General features: G+C 37.3%; 1 protein-coding gene across 1 annotated transcript in view; it reads left to right on the top strand.

The window, feature by feature from the left end:
* Positions 1-19154, top strand: part of LOC141403054 (uncharacterized) — a 44186-nt gene that overhangs the window by 13379 nt on the left and 11653 nt on the right. The window contains exons 4-6 of the mRNA XM_073985218.1: positions 17832-18026; positions 18144-18244; positions 18307-18556. Of these exons, the coding sequence (XP_073841319.1) occupies positions 17832-18026; positions 18144-18244; positions 18307-18556 (546 nt within the window). The remainder of the gene's footprint in view (positions 1-17831; positions 18027-18143; positions 18245-18306; positions 18557-19154) is intronic.

The raw sequence follows: 19154 nt of genomic DNA, 5'->3' as shown, positions 1-19154 counted from the left end.
ATTTGGTTTAGCAATTAGCTTGCTAGCTACATTTCTTTTCTTCTTGTTATTCTTGTCCTCCCACTCTGTTACAATTTTAACAGTTTTTCTCTTGTCTATATTTTCCATAGTCTTACCGTATACCGAGTTATTCAGCAATTTGAAAAAATCTTTTTCAAATGCATTTTTAGCATTTTCTCGATGCATATTATTCTTTAATATATAGGGAGCTAACCAGGCACGTTGCTTGAAAGATAAAACCCTATGCACCTTCTTAAGAACTAGGCCATGCTTTAAACATTGTTGTAAAGCTGAGTAGTGTATTGTGTATGATGTTTTGTCCGTCAAATCTGCTATTAACTTTTTGGTTTTGGAACCCCCAACGCATTTATTTTCTGGACAAAAAGGAAGATCATTGTGTTGATCATGAAGATGTACTGGATACTCGAGATCAACTTCTAAAATATATCCAGTTTTACTGTTTTCTGGAATTGCTTCTATTACTTTAGGATCATTAAATTTTTCCAAGTCCTCTTCCCACTTGAAATCTTTTTCTGGGAGAGGTTTTGTCATGGCTGTTCCATATAAATTATTGACGTCCAAGTAATATATGTTTACTTCGGGTTTGTTTTTGTCATAATTGGGAGCATCTTCATTATTCGCTACAGAGTGTCTATTTGAACATTGAGTTAAACCGCCTCTGATTGCGTTTTTACAGAAATTGTACATATTTATATCTGTAAAAAGCTCAAGTTCAACCTTGGTGCAGAGAAGCATTGCATCCCAAGATAGAGATGGGGCTGTGAAGTATTGACAAGGGTCTAAAGAATGAATTCCCCTACACAAGTCTCTGAAATTTTCAAAAATGTCCGTTAATAAGAGAACATCTGTTTTCAAGTATAATTCCATGTAGTCTTTCAAAGTATGACAACCAAAATGTGTCCAGACTTTTTTTGCATGGTTATAGTCATCTATTGAACATTCACTATCAGTCATCTTACTGTGAAACTCTTCAATGGGTGGTAGTTGAGTTTCATCTAATTTTTCGAACGATGATAGATATTCATAAGGGAAAACACCTTTCCTTGTCAATAGAGCAAAATCTTCCTCATTAGGGAAATGTGACTTTACGGCGTGGAAAGCGTCTTTAGGTAAATTCTTCGCCAATTTGTCTAAACTTGTAGACATGTACCTAAAACTGTCTAAGAAACGTAATTCGAGTCTGTTTTGCCTCTTCTTGCTTTTCTTCTTGTTTTTTTCATTGTCGTCCCCTCCTTCATCTTCTTCCTCTGAATCCTCTTCATCACTTGTATCCTCTTCTTCTACAACAATTGTACTGTTTGAATTAGTGGTGTCAGTCGGATCATCTTTTTTCATATTGATAAAATAGGACATGGAGATATACAGTTCCTTATTTTGCGGAATAACTTTAATTTCTCCTCCAAATTCTGCTAATTCTTTAAAGAATAGGTGGCAATCATAGCCCGAAAAATTATGGAAAAATATTGGAATGAATTTAGGAACCTGATATTTCAGATTACATTTATTATGTGCAGCGCCTCGATATTTCCCAGTTAGGTGACAATGATCGCGGACTCTATCACCACCTAACGGTTCATCGCATATGTGGCAGCTGACACTTGTTTTAAATTGTGATTCTTCTTCGGGTGTTAAAGTAATCAATGGTTTAACTTTTGTCAAATAGTTATTATACAAAAACTTGCAATCTTTTATTAAATTCTCTAAGAAAACTTTTGGCGCGTCAGGGCCAGTATAAGTAAAGAACTTATCTAAACTAGAGTCAAAACTACATTTTATATTATAACTAAAAGCACATGGGATGTGCTCTTTTACTTGCTCTGTTTTTCTGTTGATATTGGATTCCTGCTCCTTATGTTTCAATACGCTCTCAGCATCTGCGTAGATAGAGAATCCTACTTTCTCCTTCTTTTTGTGGTTTACGAATTTAACTATGGCATCCTTCTTAGTCTGGGGCATGCTGCAAACTACACCGCCACATTGCTTTTTGTGAACATCGAGCTCCTCCTTAACATGAAAGGGTTGGATGCAACCGTTACAGATATATACCGCGTGTCCATGTTTTGATATTTGAGCTGATAAAAGGCTGAAATTAACAGAAATATACAATTAATTAGTCAATGATTTGAGTATTATTAAATGTTGATATATTACCGTGACATGTTCTTAATCCATATGTAATGGAATTTATCCCCATCGTTGAGTAAAATCAGGTTAACATGATGTCTCTTTTCCTCTTTTGTAAGGTAGTACGGGCCTTCAATGGACTCTCGCTCATATCCGAAAACATTTACACTGATTTCGGGGTTGGCCTTTTCAAATAGTTTTACATCTTTCAGTCCTAATGGAAAACATAAACCTAGAAAGTTTAATGTTATTCCTGTATCGAGACGAATGATGTCCTGCTTGATATCGACTTTATATGTAGATGGTCTATCGACATTCATTGTTCTCGGGAAACTTAGTGCCGCTACCATACACAGCTTAAAGCAGTATTCATCATTGTTTTTTATGTTTATGCATGCATGTTTTGTTCTCAATGTTGTTGGTGTTGGGATGAATTGCGAACCTCGAGTTAAATTAACTTTTTTAATATTGAGATCAATTTTTAAAAGTTTTTCCAATGCCCAACCAGAACCTCTTTCTTGAAACTCATCTGATTTATCAACAAGCTCATTTTCATGGTTGGTAAAGATTTCCTCTAGATCATCTCCTAGGGATACTACTACAGACTTGGAAATGTGATTAAACACTTGTTCTGTTGTTGTCGACTCTGTAGATTTTGATGTATTCTCTTTTACAGCCGTGGGTTTGATATACTGTCCCTGCAGCTCCATATTGATCTTGATACTTGTTTTTTCACCCAACTCAAATTTTAAACATTTTATTATTGAGTCTTTAGCATCTTTTAGGAAATCACGGGGTAATATTATGTCTTTAGTATTTTCAACTTCATAACAAGTAATGTTCTGATTGAATGCACTTTTTATAATTTTTATATTTTTTTCCAAATTTTTTCTAACAACACTGCGATGATTCTCACTTCGAATATGAGATATCATATTCTTCACTGTAACGTTGCACTCTTCACATAGCTTATCCGCCCGATTAATTTTGTCTATTTTAGGTGCATTCATCTGCGATACAGTTGGTTGTTCTTGTTGTTTTTGTTGATTAGTATGTGGTGACAATTGGTGGAATTTTAATTGACTGGCATCGCCAAACAATTGTCCACAATCTTTACAATGCAGTTTTACGTGTTTAAAAAATTCGCGTTTAACATTGAAAGAATTTCCACAATAATTACAACTATGGGGAGCCATTTTTAAAAACAATTAGAATTTTGGAATGCGATGTTGAATAATCCGTGACTTGTTAAGTACTGATAACGTTCTCAACAAATCCCATCAATATATAATTATTTGGATGAATCAAAGTATTGATTGTATTCCAGAATCAAAATCCGCCCTCAACCATACCCCTCCACCTCACACCCCCTATCCCCCTCCACCTGATGGTCAACATAAACACATGCATTGTAGACTCAAACTGGGTAATAACCACAAAGGGCAAGAATTTCTATGAACAAAGAAATATTCTTGTAGCAATGAGTACTGCAGATTTGTTTACATTTGTCTAAATATAAACAAATTGCCCAAATGCTCGTTGACAAAAAAACAAATTTTTGGTCAATGTATCGATCATCAGTATGCTAACATGGAGTAAAACAAGGGAAAGAATTTGTACGAATCATTTCATGGTCACTTAATGTTTACTCTTGGGTTTTTGTTGCAATATGAGAAACTCTGACATTCATCTCAACTCATAGCGGAGTTATGAAATTCAAAAGACGAACGAACCTGACCATCATCAACAATTTCACAAACTTGTGAAATTAATTGGGTATACATTGAATCTTATTTAAGATTATTTGCTTTTTATACGAAAACTGTAGTATGCTAAAACATGAATTTCACAATATTGTGAAATTAATTGGGGATACATATGTTAAGTTATGAACATGATTGAACATGCTCACAGAGAGACTGGCGGACGGACGGAAAAATCCACTTTGATTACGATCATGTTTCGGCATGCTTACGGACAGACATATATTGAAATGTATTTTGTTTACATTAGCGATCAAATGTAGTTCTCTCTCTCAACTTCTCGGTCTGGCTCCCTTCCACACATATATAGGATAAATATGTTTCTCTCCTCAAATCTCGGTCTGGCTCCCTCCCACACATATACAGGTTAAATGTGGCTCTCTAGATATACTCCACTCAATCATTTGTTTAATTCCAACTGGCTCGCACAGTGGTTCAAATCGACAAAAATTGCATCTTTTGGCTGGTCTTTATCCTAACTATCTGGAGATACATACATGTAAATGGGTAAATGTATAACCGTCTATTAGTTTACTCTCTCTCTCTCTCTCTCTTATTTTAGTTTTCTCATATGTTCTCTAATGCCATACATTTGTTTGAATAAAACTCTCTCGCACAATATGTCTGTTCGGGTAAGAATTGCCTCTTAGGGCTGGTCTTTATCCTAACTCTCACATTGGGGGATCCAATATTTAATGATTCAACGTAATATTTTTTAATTTAAGCGGTAAATGTGGCAACCCTAATATTATTGGAGGTAATATTTTTGAGACACCCTAATATTTTGTATATATTTAAGCTATGTTTACATTTAAGATCTGCTCTCCAAATACTCTCTCGATCTAGTGATCCCTCTCTCTCTCTCTCTTGTTCTCTCTCTCTCACACACACACACACTCTCTTTCTCTCACACACACACACACACACTCACACACACACACACAGCCTGCACAGTGGGCCGAATAGGCAAAAAAGGCGCTTTTGTGATCCAGAATCGGCATTACCCCCCTACTAATGTATTGTGTTTTGGGTGATTTCAATTTACCTAATATTTCTTGGATTCAATTTGATCGTGATGATTTTTTATCGCCTATAAATGTTACAAGTGATTATGAAATAAATTTTGTTGACACATTACTTGCTATGAGCTTAACTCAGATTAATTGTAAAAGCAATCGACTGAATCGATTTCTGGATCTAGTATTTGTATCTGACAATTGTTTATTTAATTTATATGAATCAGTAACATCAGTATCCCCATCTAATGTTCATCATATCCCACTTTCATTGGAAATCAAATCGTTTGAGTATCTACGTTATTCCATTAATAATGATGCTTAATTTTTTAATTTTGACATGTGTAATTTCGAATTGGTTAATTCTATATTGTGTACCGTCAATTGGGAAGCACTGTTTGCTGGATGTTCCACGGAACAATCCTATAATTTATTTTTGCAAAAAGTTTTGCCTATTCTCAATGAACATGTGCCTCGTAAGGAATATAAATCATACAAACAGCCATGGCATAATACAAGTCTTAAAAAAATAAAAAACCTTCGTAATAAATTTCAGAAGAAATTTGTAAAATCAAATTCCTCATTTGATAGGGAAATGCTTAATCGCTATCAACGTGAATATAACTTCTTAAACAAGTATTTGTACAAGCAGTACTTGCATAAAAGAGAGAGTGAAATTAAATCAAATCCAAAAGCATTTTGGACATTTATAAAGTCCAAATTGCATCATACAGATATCCCTTCAACAGTAAACTATAATGGTATGACATCTGAAACGGGTAATGATGTTGCAAATTTTTTTGCAGATTACTTTAAATCCAATTTTGAAGTTCATAAAGGTTTCAATAAAGCGGTTCAAACCAATTTAAACATTGGTTCCTTGTCATATGTCATATGTAGTGACGATGTATATGAAGCTATTAATGAGTTAAAAAATGCCAGTAAAATAGATTCTGATGGCCTCTGTCCACACATTCTTAAAAAGTGTAGTGATAGTCTTTGTTATGCTATAACCCTGATTTTCAATATGTCCCTCCAGGAAGGAATATTTATTAACTCCTGGAAGTCGGCGTCAATAACGCCAGTTTTTAAAGATGGAAATAAACATGATGTATTGTCTTATAGGCCCATTTCAAAATTGACTTCTGTCGCTAAAGTGTTTGAGCATATTGTTTATAAGAAATTGTTTTTCTTATCAAAATCAATTATTTCTCCCTATCAGCACGGTTTTTTTCGGGTAGGTCAACCATTACTAATCTCACAAAGTTCAGTGAATATTGCATCTCAACGCTAGAAAATGGTAGCCTATTTGTCGAACAGAATTTGCAGAGTTAATGTTGGTGGTTATGAATCGCATCCATACATTCAAACATCAGGAGTTCCTCAAGGTAGTGTTTTGGGCCCTTTGTTTTTTATTCTATTTATAAATGATATTTCAACATGTTTTCGGAGCTCGAATTTTCTTTTGTATGCGGACGATCTTAAAGTATTTTCTAAGGTAGACTCTTTACAAGATGTTTTACTCTTGCAAGCAGATATGAACAATCTTTATGAATGGTGTAGGATAAACCAACTACCGCTAAATATATCAACATGTTTCCATGTATCGTATTATAAAGTACGTCATCCAATTCAGTGTTCTTTTAAATTAGGGGAATATACAGTTAAAACAGTTACTTCCATTAGAGATCTTGGGGTTATCTATGATTCAGCTATGTCATTTTTGCCACACATAGACTATATCCTCCCTAAAACGTATAAGATGTTGGCATTCATAAAAAGAAATTGTGAAGACTTTTCCGACCCTCATACCCTTAAAGTAATTTTCACAGCGTATGTGAGATCTAAAATTGAATATGCCGCAATTATATGGAATCCATTTTGTAAAAACCATATCTCTCGTATTGAGAGAGTTCAGCGTGTTTTTATAAAATATGCTTTTAGACCATTTCCCGGTTTTGAATCTTCTACGTATGAAACCAAATGTTTATTGTTGGGGATGCAAACCCTTGAGCTCCGACGTAAAATACAGTCGGCTCTTTTTGTTTTTGATTTATTGAATAATCAAGTTTATTCACCAGACTTATTATCATTGGTACCGCTATATGTTCCTCCTAGGCAAATGAGTCGTATTCAAACACTGTGATAGCTAGTATTAAGAAAACTGTGATTTTTACATTAATTTTTATTTATTTTTGCATTTATACACTAGTTTAATTATTGTGATATTTTATTTTTACAAAAACTCCCCAACTTGACAACCATAAATGTAAAACTGACGAAAGATTATTTATTGAATAAAAATTATCCCTGAAGATGTTGGAAAATCCCAACGAAACGTCGGGTAGAAAAATGAAATAAATAGTCTTATTTTCATTGAAAAACAAAGGACCTTATAGCCCAAAAAGACAAAGTCTTAAACATATAAATAAATAATTAGAAGGTCGAAAAAACATTATATAAAGATACATTAATGTTTTTAATGTTCCTATGCATCGAGCAAACTATGCTTGCCACAGTCCGTTAACGCGAGCTTTTTGTTATATTAATGAAACCAGCTTAAATTATCAAAAGCTATTAAAACAAAATATAGAGTTTTGCAACTCAAAAGATGCCTTTAAATTGTATTTTTTAACTAAATTTAATTGAATAATAGTTATATTTATTCTTACATTTAAGTCATAGTCTGTAAGGAATGTATGTTCTATAGACTGAAATAAATAAATAAATAAATAATAGTCAACACCGTATTTCGAAAGTCGATTAAGAATGATCGATTATCCGGTTTTCGCACAGTCAATAATCGATAAATCGTTTAACCGAAATCGACTTTACGTATCCCTACTTCCGATGCTGCTCTGGTCTTAATCGCTTCCAGGACTACTGCGATAGGAATTATCGTTTTGCTTGCTGCCCCAGATAATCTCCCAAGTCCCCAACAACAACAAACGCAGCATCTAAAACCATATGTTGTTGTTCGGGCCCCGAAAATGCATAATTCCTGTCTCCTCAACGAAATCATAGACTTTACGACTCGGAGGAACATCATGCTCTCCACAATCTAGGAAACAAAGCTACCGTTACCTTCGTTTTACAAAAATATCGTAAAAGAAGCGGAGGAGGAAGACTTGCCTTCCTAATATAACAATTCAGTTCAGTACAGACTTACCACGCTCGAGCTTGACTCTACATAGAGACCCATACATGGAATGTTTGGGGGTAGCAGTAAAGTGTGGTGCTGCCGAGGGAGAGCTGCTTAATGTGTACATATCGCCGATGAATGTCTGTGACCTGCGTTATATGTCCGATTTTAAATTCGCGTTTAGAGGGCAATAACCAACTGGTGCTAGAGGTCTTCAATGCCCATAATAAACTTTGGCATTCAATGACCAGAGGGGTATAGCGCTGGCCGAGCAAATTGATAGATCCACGTTTTGCACGGTGAATGAAGTCGCTCCTACGGGGATAAGAAGAGATTACCATAGCTCGCCAGATATCACCATTGTTGCACCAGGTCTGGTAAATGACGTCTTTTGGCAAGCCGTCATTTCATTTCCAATTTCCTATCTTCTCCATAAATATACCACCAGACTTCGTAACTTCTGTACGCCGTACTTTTCGGAAACATGCGAAAGCTAATTGGCAAGGGTTCAGAGAATTTACTAATCACAGCTTCAGAGAGCTGTCCACTTCCCCATATACTCGGGTAGCTGAGAGAATTTTCCGGGACATCATCATTGTTTGACGCTCGCTACATAGCTGCTGGTCGAATACTCGAAATCAGACGAAATTTCCCAACAGACACGAAGGGACAAGCGTGATATGCTTCGTCGTACGTACCCTGAAGTCCGCAGGCTAGTAGGTGAACCTAAGCGGAAAAAGTGGCTAGACCACCTGAAGCAAAGCAACACTGGTGCTGGATTAAATAAATTGTGGGCTACGGAAAAATCACTCTCGATTCTGGAAAATAAGGATTTTTTATCCGTCTTGACATTGACAGATCTGAAGAGGTGCGATCTCCCTCTTGCTCCAGTAGCAAAGATTATAGAGGCACTACTCCTAACCATGATAAGAAGCAGTTGTCCAACATCAGCATGAATTCCGAAAAATGCAAAACGCCTCAAAACACATCAGTTGAAGACTGAATCTGATCAGGGAGTGCGACCGAACAGTTATGGGGACGAACATGCCAAACTGTTCGAGCGTATATAGAAGACTTCTCTTCAGCCGTTGGATAATCAACTGTATGTGTGGACGCCAGTCGTTTGTAGAATTCTGAAATAAGAAGACCAAGGCCTTTGTAGTGAAACTTGGAGTTCCCCCCACTAAATTCACTGCCACAGGGTTCACCACCTGGACGTCTGAAATTAGGCTCCCCCTGAACAAATTGGTCGATTGTGTCCTGATTACGACCACTAATTATCCAAAAATATAGGGTGTAACGTTTGACAGCATTTTTAAACCACAGTCTTTTGCAGGAATATCAGAGTTAGGAACAAGGTTGTCATGTCGCTGGCCGCCAGCACATGGATTGCTGGCAAAGAAACCTTGTTTACCTTTTATAACGCAATAGGCCGATCTGTGGTAAGCTATGCGGCGCCAGTGTGGTATTCAAATGTTAGCGGTATGCAGTGGAAGAATATTCAAACCTGCCTGAGGACAGAGGATACCAATGGACCATCTTCACAAAGAAGATACAGTACCTGATTGGGTGTAACCACCCAGGGATGCTCACCCTGCCACGATCTAGTGGACAGGATTTCCCACCAAGATACGTTAGGAGAAATCTTGAAGATTTGGAGATAGAGGTCCAAAGATATAAGTGAGAACCTCTAGATTAACGAGCCTATCACACAGGCTTGAATAGCATTCACACTAATGTAGTTGTGTAGTACAAAGGTACAGTGTGAATGCCGTACTCAAAGACCACCACTCACCCATCGCCTGTCTCCTGATTATTTGTGAATTCAGCCAGTTAAGGTTGCAAAATTTGTGAGTCTGGACACAGAGAAACAAGGACTAGATAACTAAACAAAATATACCAAAGAACAACAGAGTACAATTTTCGACAGTCTCTATCTCTTCTGCATCCGCACAAAATCTATAGTAATCGATGCCATTGCCATCCCTTTTTGACGTTAGAGATCCAACCCTAAGCCGGCCCGTAATAAGACTCGCTGTGATTTTCATCACTAACTTATCGTGTGAGAAAATGAAGATGTTCTACGATGAGAGATCACAGGCCAGATTGCTTTGTATGTCCTGCACCCAGGTTCCATAACCCATCTATGATGTGTCTTCTCAATGTAAAACTCACGAAGTTTGCCGATGTAGTAGCACATTGGTGGTTGAACAGATCCATCAATTGGTAGATCGATAGACTTAAAGCCACCTCGAGCTAGTTCCTCTACTAATTCGTTTCGAATTGTATTACCATGAACTCGAACCCAGAGCCCTTCTGTAATCAAGGTAAGCTAGAGAATTTAGGGTCCAGGACTTGAGAGCCTTAATCCTTTTTTCAAATCGTTTCATCAATTCTGCTGATTTCCTGATTGCAAGTATACCTGCTTGAAAGATGCTGCAACTATCATTAACCCACTTAGCGCCGAGATTTTTTTTGAGAGAGAAAACTTAAAGTTTTGTATGAAAATCAAATTTTTTAGTCATTTTAAGCATTTTTTAAATAATAACTTTTTTTCTCTAAAACGTATAGTGTTTCCTGCTATCGGGCCTTCTTTTAAAAGTGCCGATAACTTTGAAGGGTAATTTAGGTAAATTCTTATATGCCAATCCCTTGGTTTTTGATTGAGGAAATACTCTTACTATATTCCTAACAAAATATGTGAATATAACATTGTTGATAAAATTTTAATCGCATATTTAAATTTTTCATCAAAAGTCGAAAATTACAAAAAAGTAGATTTTTCCGGTAGTTAACAGTACCAGATTTAATCATCTCGATATTCATAAGGGCACCTGGCTGTCTCCAGATCAGAAAACAAGAAACCAAATTGATCATGTTGTGATAGATGGAAGACATTCATCGAGCGTGTTGGATGTACGATCGTTCCGAGGCGCAAACATTGATTCGAACCACTACCTTGTTGCAGCAAAGATACGCACCCGCTTAAACGTAGCAAACAAAGTACAAACAGACACAACACGAAAGTTAGACATCGGTAAGCTGCAATCACAACAGATAGCCACAGCATATTCCACTCAGCTAGCCCAATTACTTTATCAAAGCACTCCTCATCCCGATAACATATCAGCGCAATGCATTGCCCACTCCATGCAAACAGCCGCAAAATCCATACTTGGATACCAGAGACCTCCACCAAGGAATCCATGGTATGATCAGGAGTGTCGTGCTGCCACCGAAGAGAAAAATGCGGCATATAGGGCTACTTTAATATCCGTAGCGACGCGTAGCGCACGAGAGAGATACAGGGAGAAAAGGAGAGAGGAAAAACGTCTTTTCCGCTGGAAAAAGAGAGAGATGGAAAAGCGGGAGTGTGAAAAACTCGAGATGTACAGGAGCCAGAATGAAGTCCGAAAATTCTACCAAAGATTCAAGCATCAAACTGATGGCTTTGGTACAGGCACATCCTCCTGTTGAGACCAGCAAGGTAATTTGGTAACTGATACAGATAGTGTACTCAGGATATGGAAAGAACATTTTTCAAATCTGTTGGTATCCAATAGCAGCGAAGACGACGAAGATACCATAGTCCCAATCCCAGAAGATGGTACTGAATGTATACCGCCCAGCCAAGATGAGGTAAAGACAGCAATAAATCGGCTGAAGAATAATAAGGCAGCAGGGGCCGATGGCTTACCAGCCGAGCTGTTCAAAACCGGAGGCGACACGCTGATAAGGTGTATTCATCAGCTAGTTAGCACCATCTGGCAGGAAGAACGAGTACCCGACGATTGGAACCTGAGCATCCTATGTCCCGTCCACAAGAAAGGAGATAAGACTATATGCTCAAACTATAGGGGCATAAGTCTCCTCCCTATTGCCTATAAGATAGTGTCAGGGATATTGTGCGAACGACTAAAGCCAATGGTCAACGAAATAATTGGACCATACCAATGTGGCTTTAGACCTGGCAAGTCCACCATTGACCAGATATTTACCCTGCGGCAAATCCTAGAGAAGACCCAAGAGATGCAGATCGACATATTTCACCTTTTTGTCGATTATAAAGCAGCATTCGACAGTCCCCTCCGATCAAAGGTATTCCACGCAATGTCTGAATTTGGTATCCCTGCAAAGCTTTGTAAGATGACTTTAACTGATACTAGGTACTCAGTTAAAATTGGAAAGAACCTCTCCGAAGAATTTTGTACCAAAAGAGGTTTCAGACAAGGAGACACCCTTTCGTGTGACCTATTCAACATTTTGCTGGAAAAGGTAATACGAGATGCAAATGTCAAAAGAAATGGCACAATTTACACCAATAGCCACATGTTATTTGCCTATGCTGATGACATAGACATCATGGGACGATCAGTAAAGGAAGTAACTGATACCTTTAGGAAGGTCGAAGCAGAATATGCGAAAGTGGGTCTGGCGGTAAACGGCGAAAAGACCAAATTGATGGTGTCGACGCGCAAAGCGTCCATAGAGCTCGGACCAACTGTGGAAGTTGGTACCTACAATTTTTGAGGTAGTTAAAGACTTCGTCTACCTCGGCACCTCCGTAAACACAACAAACGACATCAGTTGTGAGATAAAAAGAAGAATTGTATTGGCCAACAGATGCTACTTTGGTTTAAGTAAGCAGTTTAAAAACAAAGCCACATCTCGTCAAACAAAAATAACGCTCTACAAAACACTGATACTACCCGTGCTGATGTATGGCTCCGAAGCCTGGGTACTTGCGCAAGCTGACATGGCAGTGCCTGGTGTGTTTGGGAGAAAAATTCTTCGAATGATCTACGGACCAATCTGCGTTGACGGTGAATATCGACGTCGCATGAACCACGAGCTGTATCTGCTATACAACGACAGCGATTGCGTTGGCTAGGCCATATCATAAGAATGAGTGATGATGAACCTGCTAAAAAAGCGTATAAATACGGACCGCTTGGCGGTGCACGCAGAATTGGCAGGCCAAGGAATAGATGGCGAAACAATTGGAGGTATTTTCTTAGTTCGGCCTATAGAACAAATGTTCTGTAATGGGCCAGCTAAGTAAGTAAGTAAGTAAGTTATCCCACTGATCATTTATTGAGAGCCCGAGATATTTGAAGCTCGACACTCTCTCGAGTGGAGTGTTGTGAATTATTATATTCATGTTTTCATAATTGTTTTTTCTGCTTATTTCATATATTTAGTTTTCTTGATGTTTAATCTTAATCCATATCTTTCACTACACGCAGTTAGTCTGGTGACAAGATTTTGTAGACCTGATAAGCTGTCTGCTATTAGTATCGTCAGCGTATCTGATATTGTTTATATAAGCATTATTTATGAGGATTCCTTCTTTAGCGTTATTTATTGCCGAATAGATATTAAACAGTAGTGGGGACAGAGTACAACCCTGTCTTACTCCTTTGGATATAGATATTTCTTCCGTCATTTCTCCGTTGATATTAACATGTGCGGTTTGGTGCCAATACAGACTTTTAATGCATCTAATTTCTTTTCCCCCTATTCCAATTGACGCCAAAATATCAATGAGCTTGTCATGTTGTACGGTATCATAGTGCATGCAGAATAGTGCTTCTCTGGTTCCTTTTTCTTCTTTAAAACCAAATTGTGTTTCGTCCATTTCTTTTTCGCATTTTTCGTATATGTATAATTTTCAGAAAAAATTTTAAGGCGTGGCTCATCAAGCTAATATGTCGGTAGTCGTTGCATCTTTTGGGGTGAGATTTCTTTGGAATGGTTATAAATGTGGATTTCACCTAATCCTCGGGGTATTTTCCGGTGTCATAAATATAGTTAAATTGTTTCATTAACAGATCAATATTGTTATCATTTATCATTTTTAGTATTTCGGCAGATATTTCATCAGGACCCGTGGCTTTTCGTTCTCGGAGGGATTTTATTGCATCTTCAACTTCGTTGTTTGTGATTGCCTCCCCCGTCATTTGCTGTGATATCCGGTAGTCATAATCAGATCTAGTAGGATCTTTGAATAAGTTTTGAATATATTCTTTCCAGATGTCTTTCTTCTCAGCGGTTTCAAAAACGGGTTCATTATTGTTATTGTAAAGAACTGATGAATTATTATTTCTGTATATGCCGGCTGTTTCTTTCATTTTCTTGTGTAACTGAAAGTCGTCGTGCAGTGTCATCAGTCGTTCAATTTCTTGGCATTGACTGTTAAGATGGTTGTTTTTGGCTATACGCACTTCTCTTTGAATTTCCCTGTTGATTTCCCAATACATCTCGTAGTTACTATTTTTGTATTTTCTACGCTCATTCATCAGTTGAAGTATCTCTTCAGTCATCCAGCTTTTTTTTTTTGGTTTTGTGTAGTTTCCAAGTGTGTTACGTGCAATTGAATTGATTGCGGTCTTCACACTGTTCCATATATTTCCCACGTCATTCCTGTCGATATTGAAAAATTCTGTGTTGACTTGAGAAGAAACGTCAGACCTTATTGTAGGATTTCCGAGTTTTCCGATGTCAATTTTTCGATTCCGTGCTTTATTTGATTGACGTGCTAGTTATACCCTCAGCCTTTAGGCTAAAGAGGGTATTTACACTTTGATACGACCAAAAATGTGCCTCATCGAAATAATGGTTTTAGACCCCAAGTATGTTTGTACGATATCCGTTTCAGACAATTTTGAGTAGATCTAGCAATGTCTTTCATTTTCGTCTGTCTGTCTGTCTGTCTGGCTGGTGCGCACGATAACTCTCGAACGGATCAATCGATTCGGTTCAAATTTTGGGTATCGAATTATTTTGTCCAGATTCGATTTAAGTTCGAAGATGGGCCATATAGGTCCACTCCTTCAGGTACCTCCCCCACAAATGTTCAAAAATTGTCGCAAAACTTGTGCGCACGATAACTCTTGTAGGGAATAACCGATTTGGTCCATACTTTGCACATCGTGTAATTTCTACCAAACTTAGATGAGGTTTCAATATGGACTCAATCGGTCCACTCCTTCGGGTACCTACCACACAAAATTTCGGAAAAGTTCAGTTTAGGACCTGGTCTCGAATCGCTTTGATTTTTGTTTACGCAAGTTGTATTCGCTGTCCTCTATACGACGCTGTAAGTTTCATTAGGGGCAAGTCCATACTTCCTGAGGAAATAGCCTGAAAGTTACAAAAAGCCCTATGACACCGTGTGTAATGGTTGGAGCGCAAGATAACCCTCGAACGGATCTGCCGATTCGGTCCAAAATTTGGCTTTCGTAATATTTTGTCCAAACTTAGTTCAAGTTCAAAGATGGATTATATCGGTCCACTCCATCCGGTACCTCCCCCACAAAAGTTCGAAAATGTTCGGAAAATTTGTGCGTACGATAACTCTTGAAGGAAGTTACCGATTTGGTCATTACTTTGCACATTATGAAATTTCTACCAGACTTAGATGAGGTTCCAATATGGACTCAATCGGTAAACTCCTTCGAGTACCTCCCACACAAAATTTCGGAAAAGTTCAGTTTAGGACCTGCTCACGAATCGCCTTGGTTTTTGTTGTAACATCTTGTATTCACTGTCCCCTATACGAAGGTACAAGTTTCCTCAGGGGCAAGTCCATACTTCCTGAAAAATAGCCTGAAAGTTGAAAAATAAACCCTATGACACCATGTGTATGGGTGGAAGCGCAAGATAATTCTCGAACAGAAATGCCGATTCCGGCCAAAATTTGGCCTTCGTAATATTGTTTCCAAACTTAGTTTAAGTTCGTAGATAAGCCATATCGGTCCACTCCTTCAGGTACCTACCCCACAAAAGTTCAAAAATATTCGGAAAAATTGTGCGCACGATAACTCTTGATGGGAGTGACCGATTTGGTCCATACTTTACACATTCTCATAATATCTACCAGATATAGATCAGGTTCGAATATGGACTACACTCCATCCCGTACCTCCCACACAAAATTTTGGATAAGTTCACTTTAAGACCTGCTATTTAATCACTTTGATTTTTGTTGAAGCAACTTACATTCGCTGCCTCAATTACGATGGTAAAAGTTATTTCAGGGGCAAGTCCATACTTCTTGAGAAAACAGCCCGAAGGGTGTAAAAACCCCCTATGGCACCCCCATGGTCTATGTCGGTCCATTCCTTTAAGTACCTTTTCCGCAAAAACTTTGAACTTTAATCCTAATCAACATTTTTGTCGGTTCATACGACCAAAATTTTGAAACCCCCCTAACTACATAAGTTTTTTGTGAAAAAAGTGTTTCAATTTGCCCATGCTGAGGGTATATCTCTGTCGGCAAAGCCGACTGATACTTTTTTACTTGTTTTATGTGGATTTTTGCCATCAAAAGATTGTGATCAGATGGTACATCTGCTCTAGGGTATGTTGTGACCTTTCTTACAGATGAGCAGTGTCGCCTGTTTATAAGTATAAAATCTTTGATTCCTTATCACATTGCCGACTCTATCTTGGGGGGATTTCCAAGTATATAACCTTCTTGGCGGTAGGGTGAACAAGGTATTGGTAATTTTCATTTAAAATTCCTGACAAAATTCCATGAGTCTGTCACCTCTTTCATTTCTATCTCCTGGACCATATCTTCCTTTTACTCCTGCAACTATATCGCTTCCTACCTTTGCATTGAAATCGCCTTGGATTATGGTTATTTCGTGCGGTTTTGTTATTTTAATTAGTTCTTCGACTTTAGTGTAAAAGGCTTCAATCTCGTCATTACTTTTGTCTGCTGTAGGTGCATAGACTTGAATTATATGAACGTTGACTGGATTTGCTGATATTTTTATTATCACAGTTCTGTCAGATTTTGGAATGAATCCGATGAAACTTTTGGCTATATGTTCTTTCACTATAATGCCTACTGCATTCCGATGATTTCTATTCGAGTTACCTGAAAAGTATATTTTGGCATTTTGAGATACAAAATCTCCAGAGTTTGGCCACCAAGTTTCACACACTCCCAGTATGTCCACATTGAGTCTGTCCATTTCAGCTATATTATTGTTTAGTTTACCTGCTTCATATAAACTTCGGATATTCCATGTACCAATATTAAGTGTCTTTTTGGTTTTACCTCCGGGGATTCTTAGCACCCTTGAGTTACCGGAGATTGAGGACAGTGTGTTTTGTTCTGGGTTTTCAAGGGATAAATACATCAGTGATTTCCCCTTATCTTCTGATGGGTTTAAAGTTTACCGTCTTCGTTTCAGCCGGTCTTCTTAGAGTACAGACGCTGTTGCAGCCGCCCACTATGGAAACAGACACCGCTACCTGTTGGTCCGCGAGAGGTATTTGATTTCCCCCTTACCACCCATATCTGGGAAGCATTCCCTTATCCGCCACCTGGGGACGCGTCCTCTAGGGGTTACAGGCTCCCCTGAAGAGAGAAAAACTTATTCTAGAAATATTATTTCAAATACTTGATTAGAAAAATTTAAAAAAAAATTTAAAGTTGTCCAACTATTTCACTAAAATCCCATACAATAATTAAAGTACTTTGCTAAATGTCTGGAGTATTCCCCCATTGGCTTAACTTCATCATTACTCTCTATTATAGATAGATGATATTGGTAGCGATCAGTAAATTTTGCAGGCTGTCAGTGCGTTTTGTAAACATTACTCTCAATAATAGAGAGTAATGATGAAGTTAAACCAATGGGGGAATACTCCAGACTTAAGCAATCATATGATTGAATCTGTAACCATAACAAAACAAACTTTGCTAAAACTTCATCAAGAAATAGAAACAATTATTTTTACTTCTTTCAGCTTAGAAACAGACGATGACATTATAGAACTTGTGCGCAGTGCCAAACATCAGGCCATGGGATCAGAGAAAATCAAACGGCTTTTAAAACTTTTGCCGGAGATGGATGAACTTGACGTCATTAGGAATTTCAAAGGGAATCGTGATGAATTAGTTCGTGCAGAAAAGTTTTTGCTTAAACTAATTGAAATTCCTGAGTAAGTTTCTGTATAAAATTGAACAGCAAATGACGGGGATTTTGCATTCTTTATCCACGAACAATTTTGACTTAAATTGATTTAATAGGTTACTCGATATTTTTTTATTGATTTCAGTTACAAACTACGTCTCGAATGCATGGCCTTTAAAGAAGACTTTAACGAAAATTTTGAACAATTGAATGCATCAATAAAAACTGTTATTCAATCGGGAAATGGTAAGGTGGTATCTACAATTTTAATTTGCAATATATTTAACATATTTATTTTTTTACTTTAGAAATTTTAAACAATAAAGCGTTACATGAAATTTTATATATCATTGTGTTGGTGGGAAACTTTTTGAATACTGGAAAATCTGGCGGAAATGCCGTTGGTATTAAATTGTCGTCTTTATCAAAATTGAGCCAAACGCGAGCCAATGCCGATGGTATGAATTTTCTTCATTTTCTAGTGGATCAAATTAAGAAGTCACAGCCTCAGTTGTTGAAGTTTTCCAATGAATTTCCCAAATTACATGAAGTTAATAAGTAAGTAATGGTAAATTAAGAGCTCAAAAAGTAATATACTCAGAATATTCCATCTTTCTAATTTGTTCTTAAAAGTTCCACATAAGAAATGAGTAATGTGCGTTTCCACGGTATGTCGTTCGTTCTCTATTCGTTGTTCAACCCAGAACTACGAATAAATTACTTATTTCCCCATACAAAATTCTGTGAGCGAACGACGATTTTTCTACATTGTTCGAGTTGAAATATTATTCGAACAAATGAGAGAATTTATCTAAAAAATAAATTATAACATGTCTAAATTCAAAATTTATTTAAGGCACAAAATTTTTCGGAAAAAAGAAAAAAATGAATGAAAAGTAATGAACTAAACATTTTATATATGTAGATGCAGAAGATAGAAGGTGTTTCATTCTTAATACCACCCAAATTTATTGTCCGTTAGTTCGAAATCGCGTAAAAAAATTAGAAACAAAAACGAAACCAATATTTATTCCTTTTTACTCCAATGAGGAGCATAGGGCCACAACAAAACTATTCTATTCTAGTCTATTTAATGCTAAATGTTTAATTTCGCTCCAACTTCGTCCCATACTTGCTGCTTCTGCCTCAACAGACC

This window comes from Musca autumnalis, unplaced genomic scaffold (assembly GCF_047663935.1).
Source record: "Musca autumnalis isolate F117 unplaced genomic scaffold, ASM4766393v1 scaffold_4, whole genome shotgun sequence".
NCBI lineage: Eukaryota > Metazoa > Arthropoda > Insecta > Diptera > Muscidae > Musca > Musca autumnalis.
Note: the sequence above shows the minus strand (reverse complement) of the source record. Positions and strands in the feature narration are given on the sequence as shown.